General features: G+C 38.5%; 1 protein-coding gene across 2 annotated transcripts in view; it reads left to right on the top strand.

The window, feature by feature from the left end:
* Positions 1 to 18,110, top strand: part of antxr1d (ANTXR cell adhesion molecule 1d) — a 28,537-nt gene extending 10,427 nt beyond the window's left edge. Inside the window, exons 11-18 of one of the 2 annotated variants that reach the window (XM_017724079.2) lie at positions 400 to 469; positions 6,603 to 6,681; positions 7,138 to 7,233; positions 7,974 to 8,012; positions 9,140 to 9,238; positions 10,451 to 10,615; positions 10,942 to 11,022; positions 16,802 to 18,110. In XM_017724079.2, the coding sequence (XP_017579568.2) occupies positions 400 to 469; positions 6,603 to 6,681; positions 7,138 to 7,233; positions 7,974 to 8,012; positions 9,140 to 9,238; positions 10,451 to 10,615; positions 10,942 to 11,022; positions 16,802 to 17,062 (890 nt within the window). In that variant the 3' untranslated portion in view covers positions 17,063 to 18,110. Of the gene's footprint in view, positions 1 to 399; positions 470 to 6,602; positions 6,682 to 6,905; positions 6,943 to 7,137; positions 7,234 to 7,973; positions 8,014 to 9,139; positions 9,239 to 10,450; positions 10,616 to 10,941; positions 11,023 to 16,801 lie in introns of those variants that run through there. The other variant, XR_005130271.1, reaches the window with a different exon arrangement.
* The last annotated feature ends 1,116 nt before the right edge of the window (positions 18,111 to 19,226 follow it).

The following is a 19,226-nucleotide window of genomic DNA, read 5'->3' as shown; positions in this document are numbered from 1 at the left end:
TTTAATGTAAAAAAAACATCTATATAGTAGCTTTTGGAGGTATAAATGCTACAGAAATCTTGTTCCTATCACCACTACTGTGATCATTTCTAACTCGCTCTAATTTCTCTAGAGCAATGCATTCCACATCAAACCACTCTGAATTACTTTCCTTACATCTTAATGATTGAAATATGGAGGAATTTTAATACTTGCTGGAGTTCCCTTTTAAGGATTTATATTTTTTAAATTACATTTTTAGGTGTGACAGATGTAGATAATGTTATAAGTTGCTCATCACTCAATTTTTGAATTTGAGCATTTTAACCATTTAACCTGTTTTAACCTGTATCATTTCTATGATAACTGCTAAGTATACACCTCAGAGCATCTCAGATATATTGTGTTCTTCTTTTACAGATGAGAAACCTGTGAACATCGAGGACACACTCCTGCTTTGCCCAGCACCGGTGATAGATGAAGTTGGAAAGTAAGTGTTAAAGTCAGTCTTTACCCTGTTTACCCTAACACATCACAAATTGGTACCCTTGAAAAATTAGGGTCAATGTCATTTGAAATTTCCTTTATCAGTCAAGCTTTACACCTCCTGACACAGTAAGACACCATGCGTGTTGAAAAGAATGCAAGGCGAGCATTTAATTAGCTTCTCTGAGAGATTAGCCACCATGGGCTCATCTTGTGTGAGAAGAAGTGAGTGAGTGTGTGAGCCTAGGGCTGCTGGTCCCCTGTGCAGATCCATGGAGTGAAACATTGAGCCCCCATATCCACGTGAGATAGAGTTAGACCCTAAAGAGTGGCTTCAGCTTCCTGCTAGCACTTTGCTCTCAGAACAAATGAGCTGCGAGCAGCCGCCTGCTGTGCTGCAAGCTCCCTGCATAATGATGAGCCCTGCTGGCTCTAGACACCTTGAGGAATTCATGTCTTGTTCTTGTCAAGAAGATTTCCTCAGCTTGTTTGAGCCTTTCTTGTCTCCCAGTGAGGGAGAGCCATGTTGGTCCTGGAGCTAAAGGGGGTGTTTTTCTACACAACTTGACACTCCATCTGTGTGCATATATATCTCTGCTATACTGTTTTGAAATCCATAACCTTTGTCTTTCTTTAATTCTCACTTGAGTCATTTGAGTAGCATGATAGTGATACTGTAATAGAACAAGTAGTTTATCGCATGCTGCCTTAGATTTTTACAAGGCATCAAACAAATTCCAGAGAAAATGAAAGTTTTAGCCACTGTTCTCAAAGTTGTCATTGTGTGGTGAGGCTTTAAGCAATGGCAGAAATATCACGATACATGAAAATACAGGGTGATCCATTCATCAAATTTCCAATTTCAAAGCACCATATTTTTACAACTGTGAGGCACCTGAGAACTAATCACATACCAATTGAAAGAGGGGATCATAGACTTTCTGACTGTCAGCAGAAGATGGCTCCCTTCAGTCTGAGAGGAGATGCGACCCCTGAACAGAAAGCGTTTTTGCATTCTCCACTTCAATAAGAGTGAATCAGTCATAACTGTGCAAAGTAATTTTCATCAGCAGTGAACCTCCAACAGCTCAGAGCATTCGTTGTTGGTTCTACAACACTGGATGATATCCGAAATTGCATTGATAGAGCCGTGAGTACAGTAACACCTGATGTGCTCAATCAAGTATAGGATGAATTTGACTGTCATGTTGATGTTATCCGTACAGTTGGAGGAGGTCATTTTCTAATAAGTTAGACAGCATCAAAGATGTTCTGTGCTCAGCAGAGCTGTTAGCATGCCTGCTAAGCTTACTCAAACCTGCTCCTCTCACAGTGTTTAGCGTTTAACAGTTAGATGGTTTGATATTTCCCAGATAGCAAACATACATCAAACCGGCTTTGTTTATGATTTACTAAACTATCTACAAAGGAGAATGATAGAAAAAAAAAAATAAAGGTAAGTAAGTAAATTGGACTGTGAGTGCAGAATTAGTTTAGCTAACAGTGTGCTCAGTTTCTGTGTTAAAAGGTACAGATCAATAAATCAGATCATGATGATGTCTATGGTATTAACACAACTCCACAAGGCAAATGCATCAGTATGTCAATCTGAATATGTTAAGTAGAGAATGTCAGTTTTATTAACTTGGATTTGCGGATGGCCATATGAGAAGTGAGTGTGTGTTTTGTCATGTTTGAGGGGGGAGAGAGGATGATTTTAGGGCATAGACTGTCTGTCATCCCCCCCCCCTTCATTTCAGTGGTAGCCATGTCTTATGAGATGAAGTTGTCAGTGCTGTCACCCAAACGCGTGGTGACTGAGAGGCTCTCTGAAGACATGCTTAAAAAGGGCCAGCCACTGCCTGATTGATGGAGGATGAGATGGCTCTGTCACCGGACCCCCGTTCTGCTGATCCCCTCCCCCTGCCAAGGGGCTCTTGAAGGGGTGTGCAGGCCTTCCACATGCACAGAGAGAGAGAGAGAGAGAGAGAGAGAGGTCGGGGCAAGACCCCTACAGTAACTTATTGACAGCTACATCCCCTGAATTTTCCTGTGTAGAAAATAGGGATATAGCCCCAGAAGTGAATGCTGTGGATATTTCCACCAGGCCTGAATTTTCTTTAGTGCCCATGGTGGAGCCAAACACGGAATCATCCCTCATGTTGGGTGAGATTCCATTTTTGAGAGAGCTGTCATATGTCGAAGCTGAGAGGGACACTGACAGCTTTGACATCCATAAGAATGGGCTGCTACTGTCCAACTTTGGAATGCCTCATAAACATCCCTCTTTCTTTTAATGCAAAGCTTGGTAACCCTCAGAAGTCCCTGTTATGATCAAAAAGGGCAAGAGCTTGTCTTAACCATGCAAATACAATCATGTTGTACATACAAAAATGCACATTGTAAACTTTCCATTGATTTGTTTTGTAAGCAAAAGATGAGATATACCGTGACCCTATCTGGACTAAGCAGTTAATGATGATGATGACAATGACGATGATGAAGATGCAGTATTATATTATGTTAATTATACTTCATTAAAAATTATTGTTGTGCGCACAGTCTTGTTTGACATAAAGAAAATCATCTTTTGTATTTTTGCAATGTGCTATTTGTTGACATTTAAATGAGTGCAGACTCAAACCTAATGATACAAACATATGTATAACAATGAATATAATCATGTGAATACATTTAAATAGCAAAACAATAAGAGCTGGTTGAGACACTTATGGTTAAATTTGCTCATGTGATTCTCAGCTCTTCAAGAATTATTCTGACCAGACAGGTAAAAAAAAATGAAATCATTAAGTAGCATATAAGGGAAATGTGGGATATATTTGTACATTTACGCTCTATTAAAGCTCACTCTGCTGCTGGCCAATACAGAGCATTGGAATTTCTGTTCTATTTCAATTTGGAGGGATTTGTTCTCAGACTGGTAAGAGCATGTCCAAGCCCTTCTGGCAAAAAGCAAGGGAGAGAAGTTGACAGAATAATTGAGGTAATCTGTTTCCTTGGTATTTTTAAGTTCATAAAATCACAAGTTCATAAAGTTTATAAAATCAAAAGTTTGTAGAATATAGAGGTTTAGTGTTAGTTATGGTTATATTATGGTTATATATTTATGTTGTATAATTATTAAATTATTGAAGAAAATGACGTAAATATTTATAGGTGTTTATAGGTATTTTTATAAACACCCCCCCCCCCCCCCAAAAAAAAAAATTGAATTCAAAAAAGTGAATTCATTTTAGGCAACTGAATGCCTTAGAAAATACATATAATGAATGGACATATTCACACTGAATTAATCTCTGTTTCTTGCTCTGCTGATGACATCAACATCAGTGTAAAAGAACATCAAATAATAGCCTTCTTCCTAAGTAAAGACTCATTAGCTTCAAAACAGCCAGAATGATTCATTTCAGGGAATTCCAATGGTTTGTGCCAGTTTAATCAAACCTGATTAAAGGCCATCCACAACCAGTTGTTTACATGTATGCTAGTACCACAGGTGGACCTGAATACAAGACACCATATTGATTGATAGATACTTTTACAATCCCTTTTCAGAATGCATAATGTAAAAAAAGTAGAATGCAATGATATGCAAATCATGTAAACCGTATTTTTGAAGGAAAATACTACAAAGACAACATATCAAATGTTGTGACTGAGAGGTTTTATTGTTTTTTGAAAAATATATGGCCATTTTGAATTTAATGCTAACAACAGACTCAAAAAAATTTGCGATGGGATCATGTTTACCACTGTGTTTCATCGCCTCTTTTTTTAAAAAACGCTGTAAGCGTTTGGGAACTGAGGAGACCAACTGCTATAGTTTTGAGAGTCAAAGGTTTTTCCCATTCTTCTTTAATATAGGATTTGAGCTGCTCATCAGTTTGAGGTCTCCTATGTCATATTCCTTGTTTCATAAAGTGCAATATGATTTCAGTGGGTGACAGGTCTGGACTGCAGGCAGGCCAGTTTAGCACTTAGACTCTTTTAATATGGAGCAATGCTGTTGTGATACATGCAGAATGTGGTTTGACAGTGTCTTCCTCAAATAATCAGTACCTTCATTGAAAAAGATGTCTGGATGGCAACATATATTGCCAAAACATGTATATGTCATTGAGCATTAATTTTACCTTCACAGATGCGCATGTCACCTATACCATGTGCAGTAATGCACCCCATACCATCATGAATACTGGCTTTTGAACTGTGGATGAGTTGATTTTAGCCTGGAGGACACAGTGTCCTTGATTTCCAAAAAGAATTTCAAATGTTGATTTGTTGGACCACAGAAAAGTTTTCCAATTCACCTCAGTCCATTTTAAACGAGCTTGGGCCCAGAGAAGGTGGCAGCATTTCTGGATTGTGTTTATATCTGGTTTCTTCTTTTTGCGTTTTAGAGTTTTAACTTGCATTTGTGGATGCAGTGATGAACTGTTTTCACAGAGTGTTTTTTAGAAGTTTTTCTGAGCCCGTGTAGTAATTTTCAATGCAGAATCATGTCTGTTTTAAATGCAGTGCCACCTGAGGGCCCAAAGATTTCTCCAGATTCTCTGAATCTTTACTTATCTTTGTTTCTGAAAGACTCTCTGGGATGTTCTTTTTATGTTGTTGGCATTATATTCAAAATGGGCATATATTTTTCAAAAAACAATAAAATTTCTCAGTTTCAACATTTTACGTATTACTTTTTTCAATGAAATATAGGGTTTAAATGATTTAAACATATTGCATTTTGTTTTTACTTACATTTTGCACAGCGTCCCAACTTTTTTGGAAATGGGGTTATAAAATGCATTCAAACCTAACCCATAATATGAAGCTAAGATGTTATAACTCTGATAAAATTCCTTTATCTGAAGATAACTGATAAAAAAGAGAAAAACAGAACAGAAACCTGTTACAGAAACCTGTTTAAAAAGCTACTAGTTTCATGAACAGGAATGTTGGGTATGTTTTAAGTTTACAAATCAATTTCATGAATTTAATGAACAGTTGTTGTTCTTTTTCATTCTTATACTGCACAATTTTGGGGTGTTAAACTGATTTCAAAAGAAAGTTTAAAAGTAGACGTATGAATGCACCTGTAATGTTGTTCTGAAGGGCAAAAAACGATTTAACTTGTGGGTTTTTGCAATGTTCTTAAGCTGAAACTGGTCCAGATGCATTCATTAATCTTATCTAACCAGTGAGAAGGGTTTATGGATGTGCCCCTGATCTTCTTGTTGTGCAAATGACTGTGAGGCTGTTTAAGGATTCTCTTAAGAACGAACAAAACCATTAATAGCAAGAAGAAAAGCTGTGGCTTCCTCCTCCTCCCTGGTTTCCCCTATTTCCTCTTCGCTGTCTCTTGTCTCACCCTGCTTCCTCACACTTACATTCTGCTCTTGTCTACAACTCTGAAAAATTGTGGTTTTGGCTGTGACTTTATACTAAGAGAATATATAATGTTCTTATTTGGCTACATTAATGTGAGTTCTGTGTCATGTCTGTGGGACCATTCATGATGAAATGTCTCCACAATATAAAATTAACTGGGGTTTTCAACTGGTGTAAAAATGAGGTTATGAGGTTTAAATGTGATACTGACAATATTAAAAATACATTAATGTGTCATGTTTAAAAATTGCTTAATATGACTTGCCATAAATGAATGACTGGATTCCTTGTTTATGTTATCTTCTATTGCAAATCACAGTATTGTAATAAAGATCAGCAAACAATACATTGTGGAGACCTGTCGACAATCTTATGGCAGCATGCAGGGAATTCAAACCAGTGCCTAAACAGGCTGTTCCAGGCAGGTTTTATCTGCCATATTCCTCTTTTCTGCATTCTCCCAGCATTCTGATGGCCTGAGCTGACGGGCAACAGAGGAGAATTCACTGGAAGTCATTGAGGAAATTATCACTCAACAAATTACTGAACACACCCTTTTATCCTGCTCGAGATTCTACTTTGTCCATGCAAATGTTTGGTGAGAGCGAGCTGAGCTCAGCTCCACGGCTTGGGATAATAACGTGATAACAAGCTCACACAAGCCACCAGAGAAATGTTCTGAGTCTGTTTTGGCTGTGTCTTTTCCTGACAGTTATCTATTTTGTGCTCTGGTGCAGGGTGATCTATCTCCAAGTCAGTATGAATGAAGGCTTTTCCTACATCACTAGTGCAGTGCACATCACTACCACAGAATGCGTAAGTACATCCAATTTGCTTTACATGGGTGTTACACCATTGCCACTTAAGAAAAACATCACTTTTACCAGAAATAAATTGCATCCAGAAAAGCAATTTTAGAGAATGTGATCCCACTGATAATTTCTTTCTTTCTGACTTTCATTTTGTATCTTGCGTGCTTCTTCCATCACCTTCTTATTCTTTATTTTCTTTATTTCTCTGATTTCTATCCTTTTGTGAAGTCTCCTCTGCTTTCTTTCATCAGAGGAGGCACTTCAAGTAAGTTTACATTCTTTCTTAGCAAAGGGGTTTACAATATGATTCATTGCATAGTTGGTCACAGGTCCCTTCATGTAACATCTCAGCCAGATTCCTGTCTATTCTTCCTGCCTTTTTCACTGCTTGTGTTGAGTAATGTTGGCACTGCTGATGTGTGAATAGAGATAAATTTTGTGTCTCTTTATCTGAGTGCAGTTTGACGGCACCATTGTCTTCCTGGCCTTGCTGGTGATCTTCCTGCTGGTGGGTTTGCTTCTGTTGTGGTGGTTCTGGCCCCTGTGCTGCACTGTGGTGAGTCCTGATGCAGCATCTGATTAAGTAATGTAACCTGTGAAGACTTGAGAAAACAAGTCTCATCAGCAGCGTTTTTGTCTTACAGGGTTTTTATGGTATAGTACTGTTATAGGATAAACAAATTATATATTTATGAAGTATGGTGCAAAAGTCAGGGGCCACTTTTCTTTTATTAAAGTTGCAGTCAAAATGACCAAAGTTGTTGATTTTTCAGAGACAGGAAAAAAAGAATAATACATATTAAATAGAAAATGACACATTTTCCCATTTTCTTTTCTGTATCTTTCAACTCTCTTTTAACCATCTTTTAAATCTTTGAACTGACTTATGCAAGACAATTGGCTTATACTGGATCGTCTTATAAATGTTTTCTAAAATGAATAACTTGTACTTAATGGCCGTTTTGAATGGAAATTTAATTAACGAAGAGTGGTCTCTGACATTTGTACAGTGTTATATGTCATCACTGTCATAGGAAAACCTCATATCTCCAAAACAAAATCTTTACAAGTAAAGAAAGAAGTATTTGTAATGTAGTTAATGCAACATTATTTTATTCAGAGTATTGTTTCCATTGGTCCATTTGTGTGAAAAAAAGAAAACATTTTGCAATTTAATCTTTGGTTTAGATGCGACAGTGACAATATATAATATTACATTATGCTTAATATGTCCTTAAGATTGTCAGTGGTCTTGTTTTTTTTATATTTTACAATTTACTTTTCTGTGACAAACAGGTCATCAAAGAGCCACCTCCACCACCACCACCTGAGCCTGTGAGTTCACCAATTAAATCTGGTTCTCATTGAGTTTGAGTGTGTATGTAACAGATTAAGCATCATGCTGAACAACTACTGACAGTAATAAAGGCTCTTATCACGTCTTCAGAGCATGGATAAATAGACATAGCGTAGATATAAATTACCTTGTTAGTTGCATAATGAATTACATTTACATTCAATTTACATTCTGCATTGACAAAATTATCTGCACTTTCTTCTGTTTGTTTTCATGTCAAACAATTATAACAAATTTGTAAAAACAGCAAAACATTGTTCTTCGTCCTACATGAGACTATACACTGTAGTGTAACTAATAAGTACTAATAAAATGTATGATGTAGATTGAAAGTTTGAAATTTGCACTTTCAGCAAAGTGTCTCCACTTGGTTCGATGAGCTACTAGTGAGAAATAATTCACACAAAATTGCAACTTATTTTGCTCTCACAGGCAACAACTTTGAAGGCTTGGCCAGTTCTATAATTTAAAAATAACTCAGCTAGTCTGCATTGTAGTTCATGTAGATACTGAATATAAAGCCTTAGAATGTAATAAGCCATTGGCTCACTCTAATATGACTCTCTTAGAGAAGTTGACACTTTGACTCATGTGGCGGCTGCAGCAGCACAAAGTGAGCGAGAGTGAGGAGAGAAAGTAGAGTGTCACTGCACTCTAGCATGGCCGATGGGCCAACAGCAAACACTCACCATGCAGCAGAATATGCAGAAAGGCCCTCTTGTGCTGGCTTTGTTCACAGAGGTCAAAGGCGAGGCTGATATGAAATAAAAGAGCTTTGTGGAAATGTCCTAAGAGTGCGCATCTGTGCCACTTGCACTGACTCCCCAAACAAGGAGCTCTGTCTCCACAGCTTAACTGGGTGGAAGTTTCTCTTTGATTTGCAATTACAATAAGGGTGCTATTTTTATCTCTGGCATTATTTGGATGTGTCTTTGTGTTTATCCTGTTTGCGTGGGAGTACACTAATACTGACTCTAAATCACAGCCTTTAAAAAGAACAGACAATGTGAGGTTGTTTTAGACCTGGATGTGTCAGTAATGTACTGAAAACTTGGTTTAATTTTTGATGAGAGAATCTGAGCTTGGCATGTGTTTGCATGTGCAGGAGTCTGATGATGAGGATGGGATGCCAAAAAAGAAATGGCCTACGGTAGATGCCTCATACTATGGAGGCAGAGGAGTTGGAGGTATTAAACGAATGGAGGTAATGTTTTATTTTATTTCGCATATCTTTTTTATTTTAGCCAAAAATACCATTGATTCAACCACTTCTAAAAGTGAAAGATGCATTTATGCTGTTGATATGCAGTGCTGCATTGTCCAGTCACATTACCAGTCTACATTAAGTGTAATGCAGTTTAACTTAGGTTAACAGAGGCTACGGGGGTATAAAGGCCAAATGTGACAACTGATGTCATGAGCCCTCTGGCTATAGGAGTAAGATGGCTTGAAATTCTTTCTGTGTGCCTTTTACCAGTGTGGAAGGCGCTGCTACTTAAAGTGGGCTTTACCGTTTCCATTATGAACTGAGATCCTTGGAAAGCTCTTATTTACAGATCATCATTGTAAATACACACAAATATAACATTGCTGTTAAATGAAAAAACCTTCCATTTTTATGTCATTTGAAAATGACATAGGAATAATATAGGAATATTTATAGGAATAAATGATAATATCAGAATCTTAAAATATACAGATGTTTAGATTTGGCTAAATTTTTTAATTGATATTTGATAATGTATTTATTGCACTAAAGAAGAGCAGAACATTCAGGTCACCCTGGACTACTGTCTATGCTAAGATCTCAGCATTTTATTAATTTTACTCCATTTGCTACATTTCCAGAAATAAATGGCACATTTCTTGTGCTAATGTATATTTAGTACCTATTTCTACATTTTATAAATATTTATGCATCAGCAGATATGTACATTAAAAATACTGCATATTAGCATCAGCCTACAATTTCCATCTATAGCTCTTTACATTATGTAGACATTTCAAATGAACTGGTAAAAATGGTCCAAAACTGCTCATTGTGGGTTTAGAGGTTATATATATGCAGTTTTCAGAAATATCTTCTAACACAAAAAATATTGTATAAATATTATATACAATCTAAATATTAAGAACTTATTTTTGACACCTGAGAATATATTTCTTTGGCTTTTGTGTCTCTTCAAGGCCAGTGGTATGTTTGTGTGGTGTTTGTTCACTTCATTGAGATCATGGCACTTGGAGAGTGATACCCAGCAACATTAACACACAGAATGTTCAGAATGTTTTTTCTTCCGTGTTAATTCCCTGTTTTGAAGGTGCAAGTGACACATCAGTGATAATAAGCAGCCTTATATTTGAGTGGGGTTCCTCTCTTTGCCTGTGAGGGTTGTGAAGTTGTGCTGATATTGTGTAGGTGCGCTGGGGAGATAAAGGCTCTACGGAGGAAGGGGCTAAGTTAGAAAAGCCCAAGAATGCGGTGGTGAAGATGCCTGAGCAGGAGTTTGAGCCCTATGAGCCCAAACCCAAAAGGCCTCCCAGAAACCACCCTGGCCCAAGGAGATGGTACTCTCCCATTAAGGTACAGTGCTGTGTATTCATAATGTAACATATTATATACTTTATGTAGAACACTACCATTAGGCCACAATAACAAATGGCTTCTATAATAAGTGCGACTGTAGACAATCTTCTCTTCTGCCTACAAACACAAGTGCTGTATTGATTAAAAACATAGAATTCACATTTCCTAAAAGAAATTTCTGCATTTAGAGGGCTAAAAGTTACATCACCTAGCAATGTTTGTGACTGCGTAACAGATATGTCATCCACAAACCCATGGTTTATTACAGTAACAGCACATGAAATTTGGAAAGATTTTTGAGTGTTTTTTTCTACTGTGTTCAGGGGAAACTGGACGCTCTGTGGGCTCTGTTCCGTCGTGGATACAACGAAGTGTCTCTAATGCGACCCCAGCCTGGAGATCAGGTACACATCCCGTATGAATCCATCGCTGTGGATATTCGTTTTCATAGCAGAGCCACCTAAGAGGCTTAATCTGAGTAAGATATATCTATCAGATACTTCAGTCTTCATCCTTGGAATGCAGTACAATTGGGCCAGAATGCAGAAAAATTGGCAAGTCTCTTTGCCTTATAAGGCACTTTTCTTCCTTCCTTTAATGTTTAAACTGGCTCTCTGTTGAGCACAGCTGGTCAGGTGAAATATCGTTTAGACTCTTTTAGATTGACTTCCTTGTGGAATGTGAAATTCCAGGATACAGGTTCATTACTAAAGGAAATTTATTTTATGCAAGGGCTCAAACCATTTGATGAAAGTAAGTGTGGGCAATAGTAAATCACTATACTTGAAGGCTTTTTCACAATATAAAATGACCACAAGATAAGATGGTTCAGCAAAGTCTAAATCTATGTAAACTGTAAGTGTGATGTTTTTATACATTAGCTATTTATAACTATTTCATAAAGAAAGAGAGGGAACGGATAAAAATACTTTCTTAAAGTCTGACATAATGGGCTGACAGTATTAGTGAGAACGCGGAAAGGCTCAGCAAGCTGTTTGTAATTCTCTTACACATGGAGCAAGTCTGTTCCGGAACAACTTCTGCTTCAGGTCCATTAGCATCCCATTTCTATGAGCAGGCATTTGTCAGTGCGTTATTCCACCAGAGCAAACTGCGTCATGGCAACACATCTGCGTGGTCGTGAAAGGCATCTTTCATGTGGGCCGGGGCGCTGCGGACCGTACAGTCTGATTCCATTGAGCCGGACAAGCCATTGCTGCACTCCCACTGTGGATAGACTCATCTGATTTACCCTGCTCTTATTGAACTGCGCTGCAGAATAGACTGCTTGTGTGAGGGAGGGCCAGTGCCCAGCTGCTCTGTACACTGTGCAGGAGCTTTGAAAGGCGTTGGAAAAGGCAGCAGACTCAGTAAAGAAGAGGGCTTGGCTGATAACAGCTGTAGCATTCAGACTGGTTTGAGCATGTTCACAGTGAGCTGTGTGTTTCATACCCACCTGCAGGACAATGTCCTGTCAGCCCTGCTGGCACAGCACACAGCATAAACCACAATGGATGCACTCACAAACTTGCTGGTCTCTCTGTTGTCTTGCTGATAGCCTACTTGCTGATTCGTAATCTGCATTTTTGCCACCTTTTCACTTGCTAATTTTCCTAATTTGCTAATTTGATAAGATATTTGTGGTATATTTCAGAATTCATTAGTTCACTTGAAACCTCAAGACCACTGAGCCAATTCAGCCATGCGTGGCCAGACCATGGCACTGCCTTATGTGCTTAGTTTGTAAATTCCAGTCTGGCCTTTCTGTTGATGGTGCCGATGAGAGATTTATATCTTTGGTATTTCTTCTGTTGAAGTCTTCCATGAGCTTGTAGTTTTTCCAGTAGTTTCTAACTTTTTGAAGCTTTTCCATACTTTAATCTTGCAGTGCACAAATATCTTACTTTTGAATCAGAGCGAATTCTTGAGTGATTACATTTGTAAATGCTATTTAGCTCAAAACCATAACATAAAAGGCTAACTCAGTGGCTAAAACAAGCCCTGCATTTTCAGTCTCACGCCTGTTGTCCCAATACTTATGCTTAGCTGAAATCAGAGGACTGAACACACACACACACACACACACTCACACACACACACACACACACACTCACACACACACACAAAAGGTATGATATTGTCTCGGTTTGGTTTAACTTGCACAAGAAATAAGACCCAGAAATCAGAGCTGACATTTTCTACTTTAGCATCAAGAACATCTTAGTTAACTACATATAATACATGTTTCTAATAACTGTATATCAGTTTTCTTTTTATTGCTTATGTCTTCTAGCTTGAAAGGCTTTTGACTCCACAGGAAATGCAGTTGGTTAATATTAATGCTCAGCATTAACATGTACAACCTATAGCTAATATATAACACAGATGCCATTCAGGTTAAACTCTTTATCCAAAAGCCTCAGTGCACACATTGTGATGCAGAAGTGACAGATTTGTTTTATTACCCTCTGAAGAAAGGATTTCTTGTCACTGAAAGTCTTTGTTGGATCTTTTGTCTGCCCTGTTTACAAGGCCACTTCAGTTGAAAATGAGCCGCCTTGCCTGGTCTGGGTATGCCCATTTACTGCTAAGACAAAGAAAATCTGAGGAAAGGCAGGCAGCCATGTTTTTGTACTGGATTGTTTTTTGCTAACGACCCACTGGAATGTAAAAGTAAAATGACCCAGTCTGTCTAGCAGAAGGGATTAGCCGTTTAACATTACAGTCACATAAAAGTGAGAATGAAAAGGGTGTAACCCAAAGTTTATCACTCATTTCCCTCTCCTGTTTTGGATAGTCCTGAAACAGATACTTGGTGGTCTGATTTAACAGCTTATTAAACAGAGACCTCTGATGTGACATGGGGCCACTGAGCAGAGTATAGAGCCTACATTTTATGGTGCTAGGCCTTTGTTTGGCCGGTGTGGGGGGTGGAGGGCATTAATTCAGGGTTGCTTAGTAAGAAGGGTGAGGCCATCACTCTGGCGGTCGTGTGCAGCGAATGGGACAATTTGGTGAGCAGCACTGCAACAATGTGAGCATATGGCTCAATGGAGAAAGGAGCCTCATGAATACTGTGCAGATGTGGTGGAGGGAGAAGAGAGAGCTAGGAAGTGGAGGGGGGAAGGGAAATGGAGAGAAAGCAGCACATATGGTATTTGAACCACTGTGGATGGCCCCCAGCAGGCTTCAAGCTTCTGCAGCAGTTGGACAGCAGTTTCTGAAGTGGGACATCAGGCTACAACACATTTAACTTGATGCACCTGTACACACAGCTGTATCTCACCCTCATTATACTGACATCTTCCATCTTCTGCTTCTGCCTGAAGAGGCTTTTAGTCAGATTAGCACCTTAACCTCTTCAACTGTAAGAGTCTGGCCTACATTTGAATTCATCATAACTTACACATAACATACATAATGATTTATAGTAGATTAAGAGTACTGAATAACAAGTCTTCTCAATATTAAATGAATAATAAGCTTCTGGTTGATGAGATTAATTGAACACCAGTTCCCTGCATCATAATTCTGAAAAAAATAGATTAAAGCTGCCATAACGAAACTTTGTAACTTTTAACCCTTTTCACAGTAGCCGGAAAATGCTATTTTCGGTTTTATTATATTTTTAAATAATTGTTGTCTGTTTTATTTTGGTATTGCCACCTTTGTGGAGGGTTTTTCACCCCTTCCTTTACAATCCTCAGTACTCACTAGCAGCCCAACAACATTTTACACACAGCAAGCCAACAGAGTTAGCCGGAAAACATCTTTAAATTGGTGATATTAGTTCAAATATCATTTTACATTCTGCAAGTGGAATGGCCACAAGGGGGGCCGCAGACTTTAATATCAAAAATAAATAAATATATTGTTAATGTCTCATTAAAACCTCTTCATTTTCGGTTATAGCTCTTTTATTATTATTTGAAAACAACTGCCCAACAGAAATCCAAAGTTATTTGGAATATAATCTCATTAGATTTACCTTAGAATTAAGAACATTTTTCATTCTTCTATAGAGTGAACTCTTCCTCTTATACATGATAGTTGTTATGTAAAGCTTGTTGTAAACATGTGTTTTGAGACGTTGTTTTAGCTGTATGGCAGTGAGGAGAGACTGGCTGTGCATAGTGTTTTAATGTTTACTATTAAAGCCCACTCTCTGAGTGCCCTCATTGCCATGGCTCATAAAAAAAGTGAGGTGGTCCGTCCCATACCCCAGCCTTGATCCAGTGCTGTAAGAAGCTGGAACAAAAGGATGGGAATCTCTCCTGTCACAGTTGGGCTTGTGGCCTTTAAACTCTCCATCTGTTTGTCTGACGAGTAATCAAACGGCGTGGCAGAAAGTGGCACCCCCCTGACGGCTGCTCTCATTGCCACTCAAGTGAAAGTAATTCAAATGGATTTAGGGAGATTCTCTCCTTGACTGTGGACTTAAAGCTGCCAAGATATTCATAGGTTCGTGTTGTGCTTTTTGTGTCGATTAGCCGTTGAAAAGACCCTCATCAACACAGGCTGGATCGTATTAAATGAGTCTGATTGATTGGAGCTGCTTTTGTGACCCTCTGCATTTATCTAACTAATGCTTCAGCGGTCACTCTTTGTTGGATTTATGTGAATTCTTATAGTTTTGACTGTGTAACTTTTTAGATAATGTTTAATATCAGTGCTGGTCCTGGACCTTTCTGTGTCCAAAATCATTTCAGTGTTTTTCTTGTTGTAGCACACCCAGCACAACTAATCAGCAAATTAACCAGCCTTTCCTGAGTTGGACTTGGTATGTGCAGATGTACTGGAGGTCTAATTTCAAGAACCACAATAAAATGAATACCAAATTAATTATATATGCATTTATCAAAGTAACGAATGAAAAGGAGCTTCATGTTTTCGCATCAAGAACAATAAATACTCCATCTTTAAAAGCTGTTCATCATGAACACGTCTGACACTAAAACATGAACATGTCTGTTACTAAATATTGAAACTGGAGATGTTTGATGTCTCTCTATAAGCGCTGGTGAGTGTTTTATTGCTGTGACAAAAGTGATGTTCCACTTTCGGTGATGTGGAGTCCAGAATTCCGAAATGTTTCATTTTTTGCAATAAATGGTGCGTAAAGCTTTTAATACCTTTGTTTAGGTCATCCTTACGTTGGAACCCTTGAAAATATCCTGACAATAGCTTCTGAAAGTTTAGCCTTCCTGACAATGATGAATCACTCTGCTTGTAAGAATGTAGCTTTTTTCAAAGCTTTTCTTCAGTGGAGGAAGGGCATTTTCACCAGCACCCATTCTTCCCAAGCTGCATTTCTGCAGCCCCTCAACCCCACCCCCATGATTTTAAGGACAGAATTATGGTTGACAGCTGAGCCTCTGAGTGTGTGAAGTGTTGTGCCCTCTTGGGGGTCATCTTCTGGGCATTGCAGGCCAAAGCCAGTCAGGCCACCGAAGACTGACACCAGTCTGCGACCAGTAGTTCCAGAGCAGGCTCTTTTGTTCTTTTATTAACCCCTTTTATTTGCAAGGGCTTTTTAGTGTCATCGCTTATTGCAAAGTAAGAGATAACAGAGGTAGCTAGGCTTTAAAGGCAGCATGCTCAGATCACTGGGTTACACCTGTTTGTTTTGATATGTGAAAAAACATGATCTCTTGTTTGTCAAAAACTACCATTTTGAGGTTTCAATCATATGTATAGGTATATAATTAATTACAATACAAGGTAAATAATTCATACATTTACATTTTATCATTAGTCTGATGGAACACATCAGTAGTAAGCCCATAGTGATCTGAATTCTGCTCTGTTCATCAATTAATTTTTCCAACATCTTTTTTGTTCCTTTAGAATTACACAGGCTGTTTTTAACTGTGCTTTTAAGACTGATTTGTATTGTGCCTCATTTAAAAGCAGTCAGGGTGAATATAACATCAGTGGGAATGGGCAGGGCTAAACAGCAATGCATTGACTTAATTGGATATATAAATGATTCTGTTTTTGTGAGATGAGTTAAAGGAGACATAGCCAGTGTCTCTGAATGTTCAGCACTGAAATATAGGGTGTGGTTCATTTTTATTCATTTTGTTCTTCTCTCTATCTAACTGTTTTTTAGGGATAGATGGATAGAATGTTAATTTTAGCTCTTAACTGTCAGTTATCCTGCCATCTGCTGTGTCCCTTCAGGGTCGATGCATCAACTTTACACGGGTGAAAGAGGAGGCAGTCCGAGCACCACTGCGCCAGCCTCCACCTCCACCACCTTCACCCCCCCCGTTGGACTGTCAGCCCCTGATGCGCCCCACCTCAGCCCCTCCCAGCAGACCGCCCTCCCTTGGACCCTCCATCAGCCGTTCACCCCATGGACCCCCACCAGCCAGAGCACCCCCAGGCCCCCCAAGACAGCCTCCCTCTCGCCCCCCACCCTGTCCTGGGAACCGGCGCTGAGAACAATAGATAACTTTCATCACCCTAAATTCTGTGTCTTTACCAACATAAATGCTGGTATTGATCTTTAAGCCATTGGCTTGCAGCGCTAGAATTTTAGATTTGTTGCTGGACAGCAAAAAGGAATAAATAAATGAAACATTCACACAGTAATCAGCTACTGTTTGTAGTTGGAATGTCTAGGATTCTGCTTCCTGAGTTAGGTTTTGGATCTGCTTTAAAAGAATCATGTTCTTTGTGCTTGAGCAGTTGGCTTTGGTGAGATTAAGGAAATCACATGAGTTCAGTAAGTTCACTGTTCACTTGTTTTTTTTTTTTTTAGAAAAGCAGCCTTGTATTTATGTAGGCTTTTAAATATTGATGAGTTTTGTTGATTGTATGTCAAATTAGACTTAATGCTAATTATGTGATGTCTGAACTGATTAATGGCTGAACATTCATGTTCAAAGATAGAGTTCAAATTGAATGTTCAAGCAGAAAGAAGTCATGTATGCTGAAGTGCAGGGTAGTCAGCTGGAAGTAGTTTCCTACATTTTAAAGCAGTATCCAAAGATTACCTGGTTACACCTATAAAAATATAATAATTGCAACTGCAGGGCAGTTATATCCTCTAATTTATTTAGCCTTGTTTCCTGGAAGGCACTTGAGCACAGACAGGGTGTCCAGCATTATTATGGGACACTATGCATGGGACACTATTTCAGCTGACTCCTTCACATTTAATGAGCACAAAGGACATTTCTCTTGTCTTTTTGTTAAATGCATTTTTGCTTTATGGTCTTACTTTTGTGGTATAGTGTAGAATGTTAAGCCTTGTGCATGGGGAAAGGGGGCTTTGATTCACTTATGATGCGTCATCTTGATCATCTAACATTCCATTTTAAATTAAAAATTTGTAATGTTCTAAACTGTGATAGTTGGAATATGTGAAAAGTGGAATATGAAATCCTCCAGTCGTAATTGGCTGTTGTAATTTGCCACTCAGCAGTGCTACAGACTAACCAAATAACATTGGCTTTTTTTATTAAATATTTTTGTTATCCTCAAAGCATGGAGTTGTATTTCTTTACAAACAGTTACTGTTTGAATTGAATTATGGCAAGAAGTCACCAGGTCATGTATGACTCCCCACCCTGTTGGAATGCTCAGAGGTGATGTTATTTCTTTGCTGTGTGTCTCAGTCTGGTCTGGTCTGTGCAAACAAGCCTTTTTATGCCTGTTCATAAAATAGAGGTATTACCACTGTACTCGGTGCTGAATGACTAGGATATATTTTAGAATATTAATACATACACTATTTCCAAAAGTATTCGCTCATCTGCCTTAACACACATATAAACTTGAGTGACATTCCATTCTTAATTCATAGGGTTTAATATGATGTTGGCCCACCCTTTGCAGCTATAACAGCTTCTACTTTTCTGGCAAGGCTTTCCACAAGGGTTTGGAGTGTGTTTATAGGAATTTTTGACCATTCTTCCATAAGCGCATTTGTGAGGTCAGACACTGATGTTGGACGAGAAGGCCAGGCTCGCAGTCTCCGCTCTAATTCATCCCAAAGGTGTTCTACCGGGTTGATGTCAGGACTCTGTGCAGGCCAGTCAAGTTTTTCCACACCAAACTCGCTTAGTCCGAAACTCATTAATCTGAAGGCCGCATGAAGTTTGGAGGTCTGTAGCGATTGACTCTGCAGAAAGTTTGTGACCGTGGCTATGCACCTCAGTATCTGCTGGCTTGGGTGAGTGAATACTTTTGGCAATATAGTGTATGAGTGGCACATTATGCTATCTTTTTTTCTGGATCCATTTTACCTTTATGGAAATTGTTCTTTAAACCTTTCCATTGAGTCTAATCACAAGATTTATTTAGTACATCTCACACCATAGAGATCCTCTTGATTTTATATGCATACAAAAACTTTACAGGAAGCTACAGGGAGTCATGTATGTTAATGTATCACATGATTTACCCAACCTGATTTCTGAGTCCTCCTCCCTCAGCCTGGTGTTGAAAATTCCAAGTATTGGCTCCTCCATGTTCCAAAATGCTGTATATACATTTCTAATGCTTTTGGATTGAAGACATTTCATGTCTTCAATCATGTAATAGAAAGCACATTTCTCTAATAAAAGTATTAATCATAATATAGCATTAATATTTCTTG

The sequence above is a fragment of the Pygocentrus nattereri genome, chromosome 5, assembly GCF_015220715.1.
Source record: "Pygocentrus nattereri isolate fPygNat1 chromosome 5, fPygNat1.pri, whole genome shotgun sequence".
In the NCBI taxonomy this organism is placed as follows: domain Eukaryota; kingdom Metazoa; phylum Chordata; class Actinopteri; order Characiformes; family Serrasalmidae; genus Pygocentrus; species Pygocentrus nattereri.
Note: the sequence above shows the minus strand (reverse complement) of the source record. Positions and strands in the feature narration are given on the sequence as shown.